At 45.1% G+C, this 21,600-nt stretch overlaps 2 protein-coding genes across 2 annotated transcripts in view; one reads left to right on the top strand and one right to left on the bottom strand.

Moving 5' to 3' along the window:
* Positions 1-15,746: 15,746 nt before the first annotated feature.
* Positions 15,747-21,600, top strand: part of ZBTB20 (zinc finger and BTB domain containing 20) — a 476,227-nt gene continuing 470,373 nt past the window's right edge. Inside the window, exon 1 of the mRNA XM_041410847.1 lies at positions 15,747-16,173. The gene's annotated coding sequence lies outside the window, so the exon portion shown is untranslated. The remainder of the gene's footprint in view (positions 16,174-21,600) is intronic.
* LOC121339195 (basic salivary proline-rich protein 2-like) lies at positions 15,954-19,879 on the bottom strand. Its single transcript, XM_041410796.1, has 2 exons — positions 19,871-19,879; positions 15,954-17,156 (listed from the first exon to the last, which is right to left on the bottom strand). The coding sequence occupies exons 1-2, from the start codon at positions 19,877-19,879 to the stop codon at positions 15,954-15,956; spliced, it is 1,212 nt and encodes a 403-aa protein (XP_041266730.1).

Genomic DNA, 21,600 nt, shown 5'->3' on the forward strand with positions numbered 1-21,600 from the left:
GCTCCCTCAATACTGAGCGGGGAGCTTCTGCAGGTATGTTGGTTTAAGGGCTGGAGACTGGTTTGCCTCATGCCAGGAAACAAAAAGGCAAGGGTAGGAGAAAGTTTAAGAGAAATGCAAACAATTCGTCCATGGCTCCAAAGAAGACAGTCCCTCTGTTTTTACTGAGGGATAAATAAGTCGTGGCAGAGGGCAGGGCCTGTCTTACATATGCATGGCTCTCAGATCCTCTGCTGTTTACAGGTGTGTATTGCTGTGCCTGTCAAAGGAATAAGCAAGCAATTCTTGTCCCTTAATGCATCCTGAGGGGAGCCTCTCCAGAACAGGACCATGGTCAGCAGTTGTGCATGATGTGGGGGAATCCAGGTTTAAATGGCTTGTACCTACTACTTCAGCTCTGTTCAGGGAGAGGTAGGAGCTCAGCACAGAGGTGCTCCCATCAGGCACACAGAGAAGTAAAGCTAAGTTTGGAAACCTATGATGTGCAGGTGTCACCTGCACAGGAATGCAGATGTGTTCCCACTGTTCATTCCCTCTATGAAAAAAGCAGTAGGATGGACTTGTCTGTGGAGGGGTTTATCAAGCCCATAGCTTTGTACAAGCAGCACTGTGAACATTTTCTGGGCTAAAGGGATCTATGGACTTGAGGCCTACAGTCTTGGTAAACGGGGGAGAGTGGTGTATGACTGGAAGGGAGATTACGAGTATTGAATTGCATTTTTAGATCTATGCACTTCTGTCTAATTGCCACTATAGGTGCTCCAGCCTATTACTGGATCTGCCTAGTCCCAAGTCTGCATTTCAATCCTTCTGGCAAGTGTCTTATTGCTGCTCTGTATTCTGCCAAAAGCTTATTGGATATTAATGGGCCTCCCTGTGGCTTGAATGAGCTGTGTCCCTTTAGCCCATTTAAGAAATACAGGAAAACAACTGATCCTGTTTACTTTCAGCAGACCAGACATCTTTGCTTCCCACTGAAACAGGTCTGAGAGCTGCAAATCCTCACGTCTCCATGCTTCACAAGAGACAAGCATATCAGATGACCTCTGTTCTGACCATTGGTACAACTGGTACAAAAGTTAATTAATTGGATGTGGTGTGCCTCTTTCCATCAATCAGTCAGGGTCAGAGCTTCAGGTAAAGACAGACAGCTGAGTGTGGAGTCTTTTCTTCCCCCAGAACAGAGAGCACATCCCTCATCCTCTGTGACCCCAGCATGCACAGGCTGCAGGCAGCACTATTCTGCTCATACTCAGCTTTTCATGAGACCAAGCTCTGAATGCTCCCAGCTGCTTTTTAGCTACCAGTTGTCCTTCAATAAGCCTGGTCAATAGATCAGATCAAGCTTTTGCTAAACTCACATTTCATGGTTTCCACTGGGTTTCCATGCTGGGTTTGTTATACAGTGACTGTAGTTGTCCCAGAGAGATTTCCTCTTCATGCTTGAATCCAGCATCCTATGTCACAGTGACAGTGAAGCTGAGAGCCATGTCTGTTCCAATAAATAAAAGTGGAAGTGTAGCATGTGCTCAAATCCTAGTACTTACATACTGTTGGGAGTGTAAATGTCTGGTTGGTGAAGACATGACAGTAAGAGCTAGTAGACAGAACAAACAAACTGGTGCCTGGCCTTTGGGCACAGTCTAGTGTCTAGGGCATCCATAATCCTGTATTTTCACTGCTCTTTGGATCCTTCCTGCTATTTATGGCATGGTGCTTTGAATTCTGCTAATCTTAAATTTATGGACTAAATTGGGGACTGTACTGGGAACCGTATGTCCCCAGTACAGTCTGACAAATGCCAATGTTGTTGGCTCTCATGTGTATATTCAGGGCTTAAGTCCTTCCACGTGGCTCTATGGAAGGATTGGACTGAGTCAGAGATGATTTTGTGAACTGTGCAGTGTTTGAGTGCATCGGTGAAGAGTGGCTCATCTTGCCTTTCCTTTGAAATTATTCTAATCAAAATGGTGAAAACACTTGCCAACTTAAATATAGCAGTACTCAGAAATGGAAGGATTTGAACTTCTAACAACCCTCCATTTTCTTCTCACTGTTAAGATAATTAATCATATGTAGCTTAAAAGGATCTCAAAGCATAATATAAAGGAGGTATTCCCATTTTTAAAAGAGGCTGCCAGCAGGGTGGGGTGAAGTGCTGCGTGTCAGGTCAATAGCAGAGATTGCAGTAAGACTTCATTCTCTAGAACAATGACTCAATGTTCTAAGCACTACATCCAAGCCACTCTCATCCACTGCTGTAGTTAAACTCATCTTCAGTGAGAAGCTCACACTCATAAAGGTTTGCAAAGTATAAATAATATGCCATATTAGGGCTGTAAATCAAATGCCATTTCCTTGAAACTATTTCAAGGAAAAGCTTCTGCTTTTTTCCACAGCATAATCTAAAAGAGCTTTATTGATGTCCTGTCTACCATCTGTTTTACATATGAACCTTGTGACTCCTAGCCTTTCAAGCTTGTTAATTAGGCCAATAAGAAGCATACCACAGGAGCTCTGAAATGCAGCTCTGAAATTAAATGCTGGTGGAACGTTTCTCTTCCCAAGTATGCTAGTGATGGGGAACCCTTCTGTGATCAGTCCCCTTTACTTCAGGGAGTGGTGCAGTAGTGTAGCTACTTACATTTTCTCTTTCCTTCTCACTTGTTGCAGAAGGAACCTGGGAAAGGAAAGACTTTTGTGTATTTCTCTCCCTCGCTGCAGCACAGGCTGGATTTTTCTTAGCTGCACTGAGATCATCAGCAGCTCAGAGCCTGAAGGTTGCCAGATGCACAGAGAGTATGAGCATTAGTGTATCCACCTGGGTGGATTGTGCAGGTAATTGGAGGAGATGTAGCTCTAGGAAACAGAGGGCCCCATTTGGTATGCAAGTCACTGAAAAGTCCTGGAGTCTCCTCTTATGTTTACTGACTGCTCTTTCTGAGGTCCAGTTTTGGTATAACCTATGCAAGAATATAAAACAGTAACAAAAGTGTAAACATCTGCCCACTTATTCTTCTCTTCCACCTCCCCTCCTCCACTACCACCTAGCAGTAAAAAGCTGCTGTACCTTCTGAAATAGAGATGCAGTTGCCTTTCCCACTGTGCCACCACCTGTGGAGGGATGCTGGTTACCAGGAGACTGCCACGCCTTCTTGCTGGAATAAAGGCAGGAATGGCAGCTGAGGATGGCACACCAAGTATTGGCTTGGATTTTACTTACAGGCGTGTGATAAATTGCCTCTAGCAAATCTAAGGTATAAAATCAGTTGTTATCTCCCTAAACAGATGCACAAAGTCTTAAATTGAAAGTCTGTTCTGCAATGCCATCTGACAAAGCATGTATTTTCCTAGAAAGAGCCGTGTGGTCAGGCAGCTTCCGCCTCCCTGCCTTCCCAGCGGAGGGAGAATGCTGCCCTCTCTTGGACACAAAGCCATGCTTGCCACCAAGCTACCCCACAGGGTCTGGTGTTTCTGCCACAAGAAGGACACCAACTTGCTGCCAAGGTGTGGCATCAGGATGTAGATTACAAGCTCACAAGTAATGCAGTCCAGGCAGGGCATCTGATGTGTTGTATAGGGTTGGTGGCAGGGTATGGTACCCAAAAAGCTTTGGTGGGTTTCCATCCAACTGGTCAGTGGAGTGGCATTTAAACAGAAAACACCAATTTTTAGATTTTTTTTTTTAAAGAAGTCTTCACATCTTCCACTTACACATCATTGCCTGGACTGAACTCTGAGCCCAGAGCTAGGGTGAAGGCTACACCAGATCAATTTTCCTCCCATAGGTGAAAGGGTCTGGGACTCAGTTTAGGTCTACTGGAAAGGAAATGGTTGTGTCGTCTCCACAGACCAGCTGTGCAGGGATGAGGACTGGGTTAATTTCCTATGTCATCCTCCAGTGTGTGCAGAAGTGGGCCAAATGCAGGCGCTGAATGGGAGATGTAGCTCTGCCATACATACCTGTACAATTCCCAGAGATCCACTACCAGGGAAGCTGCTCTTACCTTCTATTTTACAGCAGAGTCTATGGTGACAGGAGTTCTGTCCTTCAGCCATTTGGGATCTGTGTAACCCTACCATCAGACTTTCCTTCTAAATGATTGCTTTCTTGCATGCCTGCATTATGAGGAGTTAGAAGTCAACCAATACAGTTTGAGCACTGTTTGGCTCTTTACCTCTTTTCTTTCTCTGAGCTGCTCTCAACCCTCACCTTCCCTTCAACCTCAGCTGAAGAGTGCAGTGTACAGCTGCTTTCTCTCCTAAAAAAAGTTGCTAAATCAGTTGGAGCCTTACTTTGAGGACAAAAGGGGGCAGACCAACACAGCTGAAACAGCTGGCCGAAGTTAAATTTATCACTAGATGTGAGCAATCCTAATGTATCTCTTGTCCACTTGTGAGTGGACAGAGCAAGCTCAAATACAAAGCTGTCAAAATTACTTACTCTTCTCCCAATCTACAGTTAGATGTAGTTTTTCCTTGGTAAGGTGTGCTGATTCAAAGCATTCCCAGCATCTCCCGGAGTTAATATCTCCTTGGCTTCACATTGGAAAGCCATGTATTACTCAAAAGTTTTGAATTTGTATTAATACATCAAAAAAGCACCTTCTCTTACAAAGAATCTGGAGCACAATACAGACAATGGATCTTGTACTGGGAAATTGCTGCAAAACTTACTGTTTAAACTCAGTATGGATGAGATTAAGGAATATATGAGCTATAGCCCCTGTGTGCAGGAACACAACTACCCTTTGTGTCCAGTGATAGCTCTGAGGGCTCAACAGCAAGAACCAACAGTGCACAACTGAACACAAAATTTTCGTAAGAGGCAATGGCAGAAGGGACTCAAAAATGCAGTTTTTCACCTTGGAAAGACACCAAGTTTGGAACTCCAAAATTTTGAAGAATACCCTGGGAATGACAATGTCAACACTTGTCAGGGCCTTGCTTTCTGAATGAGGTGATCATGGTGGAGCAGTGGCTCTGCAGTGATTCAAAAGGAACACTGCCATCTAGTGCACTTCGAATAGAGAATTTTCATACTAAAAAAAGCATGACTTCCATCTGTTTGTGCAAAGGCTGGAGGCACTGCCAGGTAAGAGAAAGCACTGTATTTTTGTTGGGTACAGAAACAGCATTTTAACTTGCAGGTGATCACTAAGTATGAAGATGAAGAGGAATTAACACCCCCCTTCTAACACTCTCATTATGCATAAGAAATTATTTTAGCTGAAATCTGTGCTTGATCTATGAAAAGCTTTCACCAGCTGGCAGTGGGTAGTGTGTCAGGAGGGTGCCGTGCTCACCTATCTCATGTGCTCACTTGCACCCAGACTGTTCCATGTCCACAGGCTTTCTCTGTGTAACAGCAAGACTCATGATTGTAAGAAACTCCTGTTTGTAAAACTGGATCACTTTCTTTTTTTTTTTTAGGAGAGGTGGCATGATAGGGTCTATTAAAGCAGGAGGTGGCAGGCCTTCCCCTGTTTGGAAATAACTCTTTTGCCCTGGCACTTGAGATTCCCAGATGCCCTGCACTTGAGATGCAGGGTGGGAAATGCCTGCATGTGGCACCAACAGCAGATGTCTGCATAGTGGCAGACAGCTGAGCTCTGCACTGTGCAGCTGCAGGGGGCCAGTGGGGAATGAGGCTCAGGGGCTGGCAGAATGAACTCTTCTCAAGAAGGAGCCACTCAAGCTCATTTTCAAACCTATCAGAAACCATCCCCCGATTACCTCAGTGCAAGTCAAAATAATCTGTACAGATCTGTACAGGTGATTCAGTCTACTGTCACTGGGGTGGTTTGTGACATGCCCTGCTCACCTGACCTGTATGAACAGTGCCTTCTTTCAGGTTAGGACAACTGAAGAGATTTTGGCTCTGCAGCCCCTTCCATGGAGTAAGAAATGACAATCACTCTTCCATCCTGCCTGTGAAGCAGAAAGTTCTTTCAAGTTGGATCATGATCCTTATGGGGCTGTAGGGGGATTCAGAGGGAATTGCAAACTGTTTGTTAGCCTCAAAATGGCTAATTAGTTTTAATCATTGGCAGCAACTCAGAAATTACAGCTGGTTCTCATGCTGATGCCCTGGAGCAGCAAAGCTGTTGCCCACAGTTAAAGGTAGCCAGTTGTTCCTTCCTAGTGCAAATGCCTGACATAAGGGTAAACTTTCAGACTTAATTTTACGTCAAGAAATGCACCCCATCCATTCTGCATGGGGTGAATCACCACTGTGAGCGTGCTGTGTGAACTGCCTGCATCCTGACGAGGCTGATAGCTCTGCTCCTACACTCACAGCAGAAGTATGAGCTTACTTAGCAACAAGCAGCTGCTGATGAATTCATCTGATCCCTCCACTAGATGGGATGCAAGCACCATAATTTCTAAGCGTTTCTGGGTGAAATGTGAAGTTCCAGCACAGCCTGCTCAATATAACTGGCTGCTGTGCCAGATACTACTAGCCAGGGGCTAGGAAAGGCAAAAGTGCTTAGTTCCAGTTCCCGTCATCAGAAAGAGCACAAAAAGGGAAATGATTCAGTGCCCCAGAAACATGATACATAAGTGATTGGGGGTGACATCATTCGGCAATCAGGCAACACGGTGTCCTGCAACCCTCTAGGTCCTGACCTAATGTGAACAGAAATGAGGGAGCAAGCCAGGGTTGAGACTTGTCACTTCAGCATTGTCACTAGATACAGCAAGTGCTGTCAGCTGTCCAAAGAGACACCAGCTTATTTTTAGAAGCAGTAAGAAAGTTAACATTTTTATACATCTCTAACCTTAACACAGTACAATCTCACCTGTTACTGCTAGTAATGTCCACTACACCACCAATTGTACTTATTCATTATCCTAGATTAATGATAGTAGATACTATGAATAATAACTCTATCCCTCTTCCTTTATGCATTTAATTGTTTGTGCAGAAGTTAGGAATATTGTTGTTACTACTTGGTGGTGGTGGGGAGGGAGGGAGGGGGGAGGGTGCAGTGGGGAAGGGCACAACAAATAAATAATTTGTCCAAAAATCCTGAACAAGTGCATAGCACAAACAAGCAGTACCTGCATGTCCTGGTTCCCAGCTTCATGAACAATGTCCTACATTATCAGGGCCCTTCATCTCCATGAAATTCAACAGCAGCTAGACACAGTCCCTTTAAAAAGCCTCCTGGATTTTTATCTTGACAGTGCAGCAGACTAGACATTGATTGTGTTGATTCTATCTTAAAGATGCATGTTTACCAAAATTAAATGTGAAAATAAATACAATCTTGAGGTCACTAGGTCATGTGGTATATTTTTATAGTCAGGTTTGTTTCATCTCTTTACTTTCAGTTTTCAGAATGCCAAACATTTTCGTCGTGTCACCACCCAGACAGGACTTGCGTATTGTCAGTCCAAATTGGACAGTTGAGTAGAAAGCAGCATGAACTTGTGGGATCCGGGAAGGTGTAAGGAATAAGTAAGAATTCTAGTATGAGCATGAGTTGATTAGCAGTGCAATGATTATATGCTTTGTAATTTAATGCCTAGCATTATGTTCCAGAGTTAATGTCCCCTGGAGAGGAACTGAACACTTGTAATTCCTCCCAAGCTAAAGCCTTGGAGGCCTCTGAAGCAGTTAGGCAATACTGCATCAGGTACGTTCATCTCTTGCTTTCAGTGCTTCCCTAGGAAAGACTTGCACTCTGAAGCAGTTTTATGGCAAAATGATGGATGCTGTTCCAGGGGAATCAGGGAATACCCATGACCCTTCAGGTTATGTTTACTTTGAGCTAATGGCCTCTCAACTTCATTTTGGTAGAGTTTTGTTTCATTTATCCCTAATGGTGCTATTGCAACCACTCTTACTGTTGCTCCTTTGATGTCCTGTGAGCATTGTCACATATCAGATACCATAGACAAGGCAAAATCTCCTTTGTTCTGCATGACAAAGGAATATAAGAGGGTCAGAAATGCAGGTACAAGTGTCCTGGAAGTTCTCTTGATGTGCTGACATCACTCACTTTTCAGCAACAAATGCAACTGAAAGGGCAACACCAGTGCCTAGTATGTGCCTCTGGTATGCTTGAAAGCAGCATTTTCTCACACTATTACTTTTGACTATAATTGCTGTTGTTTCCCCACTGTCCTCCTCAAGAGATTTGCAGGTCACTGTGTGCTGCTGTCCAGCTATTGCTTCTTGAGAGGTGTACCATTCATGTGTATTATGGCTTTCATATTTCACTGGTGTTGGCACAATTGCAAGGGGACAACATTTTACTCCCATTGTAGGCTTCCCCTGGCTCAGGTGATACCCACCTTGCCTGTGGTGATGGACCAGTTAAGACAGATTCTGGCCACACTGCCTGTTGGTAATATTTGTCTGTGTTCAGAAGCTGTATTCCACAGTGAGGTCCTCATTTAGCAGACAAAAACAAGCAGATAGTTCCCACCCACCGAGAGCTCGCTGCCTAGGGTTATGGAAAAATATATCAAGTGGAGGTCAAAGAATAGTAGAGGGCAATAATAAAACACTGGCCACACTGCTTTCCATGAGCCTCTTGCCTCAGGGGTAACAGTCAACCTTGCCTGTGTAGGACCAACTGTCTCTTGCTTAATACACACACACACACACACACAGCCTGAGCATAAATTAAACAGCCTTTGGAGTGCTAACAAAGAGCAAATGCTAAATTCAAGCCAGATGTGATCCATGCCTTAGACACCAACAAGCAGCTTTGGGCTGGAGTTCCGTGCTATTGGAGGTGACTGGGATTGCAGACCTCATGGAAGGCTCCAGCACTTAAAATTCAGTGGGGTTCTTGAAGGTCTCACCCTTTCTCCAGGATTCCTGCACCCAGGCTATCATCCAACAGGCAGGCTGGCTGTCCTGGTGTCCCTGCACTTTGCCTAAACACCATCCTTCTTGGAATGAGGCAGGGCTTACGCCAATAATGTCAGTTTAACTATGTTCCAATTAGATACTTGGAAAACATATGGAGTAAACCTTTAGAGCCTGACAATCTAGAGGATCCCATTCCTATGTATCCTATTCAGTGCAGGGGCCTATGTAATCCAGATTCTTCCTGCCAGTGTTGGATCTGAGTCTCTCATATTTAGGGTAGCAGACAACTGAGTCAATGCAGGGCCGAGCAGGCAAGATGGAGCAGAATCACTCCTGCAGAGTATCCTGCTCCGTGGCTTCAAAATGCACAACAAACCTGGCGAAAATATCAGTGGCCTTGGTGCTTAGAGAGGATACCTGTGGGAAAAGAGCCATCAGAATGGATTTGCAGATTAGGAAATCTCTTGTGAACAAGTCCAAAGCTGTCCTGGAAATTATATTTTTAATTTCAAAAGTCAGTTTCTCCTGAATTTTTCCTGTTTGATTAACTAGGAATTGCATCAGCATCCCTATTATTTTTGCTAAATAAAACTCTGTTTGAGTTTCAGTCCATAAAGCTTGATCAAATGCATTTTACTATTGCTGTCTAAACATTTCATCTGGTTAATGTCTAACTTCAAGTATTTTTAATATTTGTACTTACTAAATTATTCGGAGAGAAGCTACTGATCCTAGGCCAAATGCTGATGTCATTTACACCAACAATTAGCCCAACATTGCCCAATTCCCCTCAGGTGCTGGCAGGGCTGGAGGCTCTGCTGTCCTCCCTCGTTCCTCCCACAGATGGCAGCCTCTTGATTTGGCTTTTTCCTGCTCAGCTGCTGGGCAAAAGGCGGCAGGGAAAACGACCCGACTGTATTTTTGCCTTGAACATGAAAGATTTTTGTCCTTCTTGATTTAACCTTCGCTTGTCAGACTAATGGTGGTGGGGGAAAGAAGCCAATCTCCAAAAGTCCAGCGAAAATGATGGGATTTCATATTAATGCATGAAATATCAGGGGCAATCACACAGTCAATATGTCATGAAATAGCTGTCAGAAAAGTCTAAGTCAAATGCCAAGTGAAATCTTCACAGGAAAAGGAAGCAGGCCGACCTGAACACCTCTGCTATGGCATGTTTTGGGGTACAGCTACCTCTTGCAAACACTTTTTAGAGACTTAAAAAAGCTCCATGACTGGCTAGAAACAAGCCTTGGCACATTTCACGCAGACTTTGCAAAGTCCTGTTGCAGACAGGAACTGAATCTCACAAACCCTGCAATGAAAGGTCTAAAAGTCTTTTCAAGATGGAAGAAAGTGAGGTAGCAAAGGTGGGCTGTGCACACTTCAGTATTAGGTAGGAGTATTTTGGCAAGGGGTGAGATTTTTATCTTTTTGTTCTAACAGTGCTCCCTGCTGTGCCAGCAGTTGTAATGGTACAAAGGTGTGTTACAGTGGTAAGGTTTGCCTGACATGAGCACATTATTCTGATAAAAGTACTTGAATGCCAATATAACCATGTTAATACTGGAGTTTGTATAGCTTTACTGAACTAAAGTTGAAGCAGTACAACCTTGGTATATAGATAAGGACTAAGTATCTTATCCAAATATATGGAGCAAGTAAACGACTGATCTGGGAATAGTTCACAGCAGTCCTTCTTCCCAAGCTGCTTTTCAGACTGCCCAAAAACATTCTGTTCACATTTCTTACCCAAGGGTAACACAAAGCATCGTTTGTCAAAATGTCATGGTTTAAAAAGAGATGCCACATTCTTATTTATAAAATCAAGTGAAACAAAGCATTGGAAAGTGTTTGTTTCCTGTCTGTCCTCCTTTCAGTGACACCTGTAATTCTTGTGTGTGCTTCTAGAAGAGTGAGTTTAGTCGAGCCTGGCAAAATACAGATGTTTCTGTGGAATCACTTGTGATAGTTTGCGTTGTTTGGGGTTTTTTTAAATGTATATTTACCAATGGAAATTTTTGCAGAGACCAGAGTACCCATCTACTACCCAAGTAAAACTATGACAGTGGCTTAACAGCATACATCTAACTACTTGTAATATGTTCATTTTCAGAAATGGCTCTGTCCCTTAGGAATTTCATGAAGCCTTGGACCTCAGGTTTCCTCTCCATCTAGGTATGGGACTCAGCTCATGGAGCCCTGAAATGGAGACAGCCTTAATAAGAGACCAAACAAGGAGGAATGCAGTCTCCAAAGGGAGGAGGAAGCGAGGGGACAGGGGACAAAGAAAGGCTTGGCAGAGCTAGCAAATACAATCATCCAAAAGCAGAATGGGATGTGCATTAATACCAAATGAAAAAGAGATGACCCTTTATTGAGGGAATCAGTAGGGCAGATTCACCACTGCACCCTATGTGAAGGTTTTGCTTTAGTTGTGCTGTTCTACATTTGAGCTGCCTTATTTCCATGGCTCTGCATTCCTGTCTGAGCCACCATATACCTTACTTTTGTAGCAGTTCAGATAATGGACCTTCCTGTTACCCTCTTCAGATCAGCCTTTGCAAGTTGTCTTCCCTGTATGTTACACCAAAACTTGTCTTCCTTGCTCCCCATGGAAAAGCTGTATGGGCAAGGTGGAATGGCCACAGAGCTGTTCTCTCCAAGGAGCACCATGAAGCAAGACTACAGAGCTTGTGAGAGTTACTAGGGGCAGCTGGAACAGGCACAGATGGCTCTTCAGCTAAGCCAGACTGAAAAATTTCAAGACAGTCATCAAACGCAAATATTTCTGAAGTCTAGAATATTTTTTTTTTCTTTTCGAACTTCATTTTTCTGTGGAAAAACTCTGTTAATTCAGTATTTTGGGACAAAAATTAATTTTGAATTATCTGGATTTCCCTTGGGAAGGAAATTCTGCTTTTCTGTGAGCTGGAAGTGATGTATCTTAAAATTCCCAGGCAACAATCTTATATTGGTATTTTTAATTCTGAGGACCATTCCCATGAGTTTCTAGTGTTTTTAAAGTAGGTCAAATTGTGAAGACAAAAAAAACCTTAAGAGTTATGCCCCTTTCATCTTTTCTTAGGAGCAATAAGCCTTTTTGGTATTATTGCTGGCTTAAATATTAAACAGGAAGCAAATTACATTTGCAGTCATTAAAGTACAATAGAACAGCTCTATTGTCTGAATCAGTGCAATATTAGGTCAGATTGTCACAAAATGCTCAAAAATGAAGTCATATTGAAAATATGCAATAAATTAGACTTTTTATGCTTTCAATATGAGCTCTGCCTGATGAGGGACTATTTCTTCATTCCTGCCAATTAAGATAGGGTATTCATCCCCAAAACTTGAATTCTGTAAGCATCCATATGGAATTTGATATTCACACGCATAAAGCTACCGCAAAAACACAACACATTTTAATGTTGCTGTTTACAAGAGTCCAATCTTACTTCACCAATAAAGGCATTTGCTTGCAACTCTATTGGTGTGAAAGGAATTGTTCCCTATGCGATCTGAGCTCAGGCAGCACAAAAATGTGTATCTACAGAGTGGCCTTTTGTTATGGTGCTCTTCTAGTCAAACCCCTGCTCACAAGAATGTAATGCTAGGACAGACCTGAAAGGTCTTGTAGGGACAAACATAGACAGCACTCGACAGCATCTGACACCCAGTGCATGGTAGCCTCCCAGAGTGTTGTCCTGACTGTATTTGAAATCTTGGATTTGCCACGAAATCCAAGAAAAAGCTAAGCAGAAGCTTAGAGAGGTGACATGCTACCATGGAGCTGACTGGTGCTATCATGTCTTCAGGAGGAGCAGGAAGCCCTGGGGAAGTTTGGGTTGTTTCTTGCAGATGCTCTCTTTCCAGTGTTGCAGTTCCCAGCCTGCCCCAGCAAAGCAGCATGCCACTCAGGATCTTCCTGCTTTGCTGCCTTGGGCAACTGCCCAGAGGGCAGTTGACCCCAATCTGTTGTAATTTTAAAAGCATCCACCATCAGGGATCATATGGCTTCAAAGACTATTACACTGCTGAACCCACAGAAGTTTACTCCTAGAACTTTTGTACTGTTCCCCTCATTCTTCCCTTTTCTAGACTAAACAAATCTAGTTCCTTTGTTCTTCTTTTGTAGGCCATGTTTTCTAAGACCCTTACAATTGCCACTTCAAAGATTTTAGTCTCTGATCTCTATAACCTCTTTAAATGCAGTGTATGAAACCAAAAAGTATTTCAGCTGAGGCCTCCTTGGCCCTGGGTATAGAACTATTTCTCCCCGGGCGTAGTTTTGGGATGACACTTGTGTTTGGATACCCTAGAATGAGATTTGCCCTCTTCTCCTTTGCTTTTTATTTCACTTGTGATTTATCCTGACCTCTCTAGACCTCTTATGTCATCTTTTTGCCTCCTCAAGGAGGAAATTTCTTAACTATAGTTCTTCTGCAGTTGATTTCTATTTCTCTATCATGCTAAGCAATTCTATTAAATACCAAGTTGTTGGTTAGATCGCTTCCTGAAAGTAACACAACTGGTTCTCATCACAGCTTCTGAGAGGTTTGTAACATATCTGAGCATGATTTTTAGCCATAAATTTTAAGAGCATGCTCGCTATCCTACAATTGTTAATGATGACATCTGCTTCAAAAGAAGCAGACCCACATCACCACTGGAAATGCTGCTCCCTCTTGTGTGAGGAAATCACTGCTAACTTGCTGGCATCGCTGATACAACTGCATTTTCACCAGAAATATGGCCTTACGAGCCATGGGGGACAATAAACGGTGTTCAAGGAGAAGAACCTCCTCTTCCACATCTCTCTGAAATCAGTGCCCTGTCCCTCCACGGCACGCCTCATAAACGCACATCCATGTATTAATTAATTGCCACCTGCACACGGTGTTACCTGGAGTCACTAGCTGGGAGGTATCTGCTCCCTAATGGTCACATCATTTCTCACTCAGTGGAATAGCTCGGCTACAGGAGCCTTCAGCTCATTCTTGATACTTAGCTACAAACTGTGAAAGATTTTATGTATATGAAGTATGCTCAGCTTTACTGTCACGCGACATTGCTTTGACAGCCCAGATGAAGTTCCAGGTATGACATTATCAAATAGAATATGCCCTAGAGAAATTATTTTTCTGAGTATTTTATTTCACACTCTGTCTCATCTTAAAAATGCAGAACAGGCCACAAGAAATGAGAAGGAAATTAAAACTTTGATTCGACACGGAACCTCAACATCTGCTTATGTTGAAGCAGCTATACAGTCAGAATATGCCCATGGTTAAAATCCTAGTGCTTCACTACAATGCTGACCGGAGTCTGATGGGGGTCTTTACCTTCTTCTAGTACCAGATGAGATAACCCATGTAAGTGGAATAAAAATATAAAGGTAATGCCTTGTTCAGGGAAGTAATGGGGGAGGAAGAGAGATGGCCTTGTTTTTTACACGCCGGTTCTGAAATTGAATGTGTGAAGGGAGTGAGTGCTGCTTCAAGAGAAGCCCCTGAGAATGATGAGAGGAAAAGAAGCCAGGCCCTGTCCTGGCAAGGACCTCCCACAAAGCCCAACTCATGGGACAGAGGAGTTTTCTCCAAACAGGGAGTGGAACCACCCAAGCTCATGTCAATGGGACACGTGGTTGTGCAGGAAGACCACAACAAGGAACGATTCCTGGAACACCGGTGACAAACTTTGGCAAGGAAGATGGAGAAACCATCTGGAATGGGAGCGCTTCCCTGCATGGCTCTAACAGACACATATGAACACTTGTAATGGGAACATGGGAAGAAACTTGGGTAAGGGTGGTAACTTTACATTGGGTGGTCCACGCTAACAGAATGACAGAGAAAAACAAACATAACCAATCACTAGGATGAGGAAATTGGAGAAGTGTTATGCTCAATCATATAGGAATAGTATGGCAGGAGAAAAAGGCAAGTAGGAAGCTCAGCGTTCTTCAGAGGAATGATTACCACCAAATCTCAACTAACCTAGTGCACAGGAAGGAAGGATAGTAAGCGGATAGTCTAGATAAAGTGTGTTTAATTTGATCGGACACGAGAAGGAAGCATGCAGAAAGGGGAAGGTAGGTCAGATGGGCAGAGCTCTGAAAAAACAGTGCAAGCAGCAAGCACTACAATCACAAACACCAGCAAAACCCGAAAAACCCCGAAGAGATGTTGAGAACAGTCAAAAGCTCTATAAAAGCAGTAACGGTGTAACAACAAAGGAAGGCCTGGGCCTTCCCTTTAAGGGGAAAGGAGGGAGACTGACACAGCCCACTGCCCTCCGGGCCCTCCTGGAGGCCCCAGCGCTTTGGAGCTCGGAGAACGCTCCTGGTGCTGCTCGCTCCGGACCTGGCCGCACGCCCAGCACCTACAAAGGCCTCTTGGCTGCCGGAACACCTGTCGGCTCTGCCTGAGGGGCTCTCTGCCCCAGCCCTACGGACAGAGCCCCGCAGCGCCCAGGCCAGGGAGCCCTGGCCCACAGCAGGGACGGGAGAAGCGCTCCTGGGAAAACGCCTTCCCCTCTCGTCCCGGGGTGAGCGCCTCACACGGGCTGCTGCGTGCGAGGAAGGAAACGATCCCGCGTCCCTTCCTCCCGCCCCGGGACACCCCGGCCGCCCCAGCTCCCCGCTCCCGGGCCCGGCCCCTCCGGCGCCGCCGCGAGCTCCGGGCGGGGGCGGAAGCACCGCCCCATTGGCCGAGCGCGGCCCGTCTGCCGCGCTGCCGTTGGCCCGCGCCGCCGCCGGCCCCGCCCCGCTGTCGCTCTGCCATTGGTCTTCCCACCCGGGAGGGCCCTGCCCCGGCCCCGCCCCCCCCGGGGTCATTTAAGTTTATGGAGGAAAATAAATAAATAAAGCGGGAAATAGAAATGCGTAGAAGGCGGGGGGGGGGCGTGGCGGGGGGGGCGCAACCTAACCTGCTGCCTGGCCCCCGGCGGCCAATCGGGACCCGAGTGCCGGCACGACTGACACCTCCGCCCAGCCAGTCAGCGCTCCCGAACGGCGGAGACGGCCCCCTAGCGTTCTAAAATCCGGCCAATGAGAGGCGCCGCCCGTTTGACCGACGTTTGCTTCTACCAATAGGAGGGGCGCATAGCGGACCGGCTTCGCCTATCGAGAACTAGCCGAGAGTCGCGAGGAGGGGGGCGGGCTCAGACGGCGGCGGGAGGCGGGGCCCGCCTTGAGTAGCGGCCCTACGAACCAATGGGTGCGGGCCGGCGGGGCGGGGGGGCCGGGGGCCAATGAGGGGGCCCTGCGAGGCGGCGGCGGCCGCCTCTGAAAGTGCCGCGAGCCGGCGGCGCCCAGCGCGGGGCAGGGGAAGATGAGAGAGGTACCGGCGCTTCCGGGGTCAGCGCGCGGCCGGGGCGGGGCCCGGGCGTGCTCCGCCCACCGGGGGCGGGGCGGGCGGGTGAGGGGCGGTGGGGGGGGCGAGGGGCTCCCGCGTCCCGGCGGGGAGAGAGAGCTCGTATTCCCGGCGGGAGCGGAGCCGGCAGTCCTGGAGGGGGGACGGCTCGCACCTCTCGCCTCCCGGAGTTTTTTCGCCGTCCCGAAAAAGTTTGGGATCCGGCGGGGCCACTCCCCTGAGGGTGCGCGCGGCCGGAGAGGGAGACTTGGCACAGACATTCCCCCCGCTTGTCCCCCCCCGCGCTGCTCCTCCTCCTCCTCCTTCTCCAGCCGCGCCGCTGGGAAAAGTTGGCTGCGCTCGTTTGTGAGCGAGGGTCGGGGAGGGAAGAGATGCCCAAGAACCATCTGGACACAATCCCGTGGAGTGTGCTCCGGGATGACCCCGCTCGAGCAGAGAGGTTGGGCCGGGTGACCCAGTGTGGCCCCTTCCAGCCTTGCCCAGCCTGTAACCCGTGGTTCTGAGAGGGCAGGTCGGGATTCTCCCCGGGGAGAACGGCGGTGCTGCTGCCCGGGATGCCCCCCGGGCTGGGGAGGGGCTGCTCGCCCTCCCGCACCGCAGAGCTCAGCTGCCCGGCTTTTTGGGGGGGTTTGGTCGGTGTTTGATGCCGCCCCCGAGGGCTCTCGGGGCTGCTGCCCGCTCTCCCTGCGGAGGCTCTGGCAGGGCGGTCCCTCCCGAGCGCGCCGCGCGTCCCACAGCGCTGCCACAGCCGGCGGCCCCTCGTCCTCGCTCCCGGCGCCGGGCAGCTGCCTGTGCCCAGGGACAGCGTCGTGTGCCCGGCTCTCCGTGCCCCTGTCAGCAGGGAGGGGGCTCGGCTTTTGGCGCTCGGAGCGCAGGAAAGAAAAATGGATTTGCAGGTTGAGGAGGAAACGGGCTGCCGCGCTGCCCGTCGCGTTCCCAGACTTCGCCTCCTTTTGTAGCCGAGCGAGTCGGTGCTTCTCAGGTTAAAACCCTCCTGGTCCGCCTTGGAGCCCTCTGTGCTGAGTGGCAAATGGGAAATTGTGAGAAAGTAAGACTAATTGTCGAGTGAAGCAAATTAACGTGCGGAGCCTGAAGCTCGGCTCTCTGAGCGGAGTAATTATTTTAGAAGCAAAAAGTATCTCCATAAAAGCTGTTATTGTCTACAGCTACTGGATCACAGTCCTGAAATCCGAGCGCCTTCCTGGGTCTTTCTGAATGCCTGGGATGTGCTCTCATACAGAAATGATGTTTTTGGAATTTACGGGGCTGAGGCTGTAGAAATGCAGAACCATTTTGCATCTGTGAGTCTCGGGGTGCTTTGCAAGAAAGGGTAACTCAAGACAAAAATAAATCTGTGATAGGAAAGTACTGTGTCCTTCTCTTACACACAGAAAAAGCCCTCAGAGGCAAGAGCTCTTTCAGCTGTTCAGAGGATGCAATGAGGACACAGTATTAGAGCTGACTGGGAGGATCCTTCCCTCCCCACTGGAAAATGTGGTATTTGTGAAGTTGCAGTTTTCTGCAAGAAAGTTCCAGTTTTACTGGGGAAAAAAAGTTACATTATTCTGGCCGGAAAATTAAAGTGATGGTTCATGGCTACCTGCCTTTCAGACTTTTGTCAATTCTACTTTCTGCTTACAAGGAGAAAGCACAGTTAATAAAATCTTCCCCTTAGAGACTTCCACTTTTTTTTCACTTTTTTTTTTTTCCCCATTTTTCACCCCTGTTTCCCCCCTTTGAAAGGAATTGCTTGGAATTTTTATTCCACAAAGGACGTGAGAGCTTTACTTCTTACTCTGAAACAGAACTAAATATTTTTTCACAGCACAAAAATTCCAGTATTTGGCCAGCCTGATTCAAAACTTCTGGAAACTTGGGGCCAGATCTTTGGCTTGTACAAACTGGCTAGTTCCATTGTGTTTAGTCCACAGAGGATTTGGCCCTAGTTAATTAATGGTTCACCCGAGGTCATGCAGCGAGTTGATTTTTAAAGCTGGAAACTGAATCCAGAGCTGTTATTATTCAATCCTGTCATATATCTTGAAGTTTACTGCACAACATTATATTTTTCTTAGACAAGTTGGATTAATAAGAGGCAGAATCCACGAGGCTCTGATTGCAACTTTTCTTAAAAATCATGTTCTTTAAAAAAAAATCTATTCAATCGTGATCTTACTAGAAAAGCGAGTAAATATGTTGTAATTAGTGCATAGGTGACACTGACTACCGAGGGAGAGAGAGGCCTGAAAAACTGCTTTTGTTATTTAAACCTTTCTTTCAAAGTACAAAAGCATTTGATTGGCACTTCACTGATTTAATAGTCCATTTGTAATGCAGGAAGAACATTACAGAAAATTTTAGCATTATTTTAAATCTCATCATTTAATCTGTAGGTGTTTTTAAAAAATCCTCATTTCTAGGAGAAGAAAACTTTCTGATAGCATGTAGAATCTGTGACTAGTCAGTTGTTAAAGATATGAATGCCTTGTGTCTTCCAAAATGAAATGGTTTATGAGTCTTAAACTGTATCCTGTTTGTTGTGGTAGTGCAGAAGTAAAATACAAGAAAAATCCTTCTGGCTGAGGATTTAATGTTTGGTCTTACTGTGATGTAACATTAGGAATGCAACCTAAGCCCTCTGGTTTAAAATCAGGGTTGCCAGCATTCATATTAAAGTGAAGAACAGTTCAGATCCAGTGCAGCAGCAGTACCAGATGTATGAGATACCAGTCAGCCCATTGGATCATCTGAATTTACAGAGGTGGTCTTTCACCTGTACTTGCATAAAGATGCATTGTGAAGGTCGATATTTTTTTTTTTTTCTGTTTTACACGAGGGGAAGATACAAAGGCCAGAAATCCAAACAGACTGGCTGCACACACCCCTTTCCCCCGATGTTGCTGATTTTTCAGCAGAAAATAAGATTTCATAAAGTTCATAAAGGCTTGTTTCTGCCTTCCAAATGTTTGAGGAGTGACTTCGTTGCTAAAATGTTACATGCTAGAAAGATGTAATTAATTAAACAGCCCTGAAATGACTTCCCAATGTCAAAAAGCAGTCAGTGGCAGAGTTTGAACAGACCTTCTGCCTCCCAGGCCACAGCTGCACCTATTGGCTTCATTGTCCCATCCCTCCTACGCACATGCATGCCTGGCATTGTTTTGGAAATACAGCAGAAACTTGATAATTCAAACTGATGACTCGGAGAGCCACTTGTGGAATTAATTTATCGGGTAAATTAATGACTAGATATGCAGGCAGATTTAAAAAAAAAAAAAGGTGGTGTGTCATAGTATATGGTTTGTTACTTCAGTGTGATTTATTTGTCCCTGAATGGAGTATCCTGGAAAATATTTTATTAGAAATTTTGTAAGTAAAGTCTTAAATCTCAGCATGGTTCTGTTCTTGTTATGTAAATCTGTGAGGGAGATTGGGTTTTCAGCTCTTCAATGACGAGTTATAATTTGGGATTAGAAATTAATCCATGGCACCTATTTTGTGGCACAGGATTTATAGCATGCCTCAGAGGTTAAACTATAGCCTTAGTATACTGATCTGTGCTGTAGGCTTATTTGATTTCGGCAGGGCTGCCTGCCTAAGACAAATAGGATTTGATCCTTGCTGGGTAACCTTGGTCAAATTCCAGGCGGCCCTCAAGACTTACTATTTCCATCTTGGTATTAGAAAATAAGTGTGTTCTTTCTGTTTATTTTTCACAGGGCCTCAGTATTGTTCAGTATAGTTTGTCATGTGAGGCTGTAAATCCCTTCAAGCGAGGTGGAATTTTAGATTTGCAAACTGTTCCCAAATGATTGCATGTGTATCATGAAGGAGAAGGCAGTCCTCTAGCCAAGAATGGACAGAATTTCCCGAGTTTAGCTCATTAAGATTCCAGAGTGACTGCAGATATTAATGTAGAAGATGCTATGGGGAAAAATAATTATTTTTAATTTGCTCAAAGTACCAAATTAATGTTAAGTAAGCAGAATTCGTCTGTAATTGCCCAAGAAATCTTACCAGCAGTTTAGGCTCTCTGAAGAGGTATTGCAGAGAGTGTGCACAAATCATTACATTATTGATAAACAAACAAAAAATACAGTGTCTGAAATTGGCAGCTATTAGTAAACTTTGCTTGTTTACCCTTACGCAGGCGTGCTGACCCTTGATCTTGGGTATCAGAGCAACCCAAGCAAGTCAAAATTCAGTTCTTTAATTTTCATGAGCAGTAATTTAATTTTCATTCACTGAGAAAAATCATTGAGCATATCTGAAACAGAAGAAAATAGTTGCCATTGACTAGTTTTCACAACCAGAGGTGATTTGGAAGGTCTGTGTTGCATTGGGAAGTCCCATTTTGTGGCTTGAGTAGGGTGAGCAGGAAAGAAAAAGATTTTGGTGTGTAGATCATTTTGTGCTTACTGATATAAATGGATCTCAGATTATACTCTTATTTTCCCGTATATTAATGAAAGATGCCTCAAGGAATATCAGAATAAGATATTTTGTTATCAAATTTCCTTGTAAGAGAAAGTTCTGATTTTGACTCTTAGCTTATTCAAAGAAATAATTATTCCTTCATCATTTCCTATTTTTTAAATCCAATATGGGGTCCAAGCTAGTTATTGCTTCTTATATTTTCTGGAAAGCATATTGAAGACTGAGTACTTGTTTACTGGTCTGGGTTCCTGGTTTAAGACTTGGGCCTCATGAAGTTCTCTGCCACGAATAGCATATTTGACTTTAGGGAAAAATTGCTCACTCTTTGTTTCCTATCTGTGCAACAGGAATAATACCATGTGCTTGTCATCACGAATATTTGCAAAGGTATGTATGTGGAGAATTCCAAAATGCAGCCATCAGGGTTATAAATAATATCTAAAGTAATAATTTCAGATGGGAGGTGCCAATTTTTCCATTGGCTGTTTGGTTGACAATAAATGCCAGTGTCAGTAGTTTTATAAACTTTGGTGCAGTTATTCTGGGTTTACATCAGAAAACAGAAGGTGGCTTAGACATGAATTTCCTCTTTGAAATAACTGAAGTGACATCAGTGGAATTATACAGGAATGATTTTGGCATTGATACTGCTGAAAGACATAGTGCTCTCTGAGTGCTTTGGCCTCATACAAAGTGAGCTGTATTAGTAGTACAGTTCAAAGCTTCTTTGGAATTGTAGTCTCCTCTCTACCATTTTAAGTTTTCAAGTACTGCAGCTAGCAAGCACTGTTTTTGGAAGAACTTCCAGGATTCATAAATGTGCGCCTCCCACCCAACAGTAATTGTGCACACAAATTGCCTAACTTCCCATATGACTTTTGGCATATCTGTTTGACTAAAGCTTAAGAAAACGGAAGTTTTAAAGCATTTTTGTAGCAAACTCCAGTCAGACATCGA

This window comes from Onychostruthus taczanowskii, unplaced genomic scaffold (genome assembly GCF_017590055.1).
Source record: "Onychostruthus taczanowskii isolate IOZ18803 unplaced genomic scaffold, ASM1759005v1 scaffold34, whole genome shotgun sequence".
NCBI lineage: Eukaryota > Metazoa > Chordata > Aves > Passeriformes > Passeridae > Onychostruthus > Onychostruthus taczanowskii.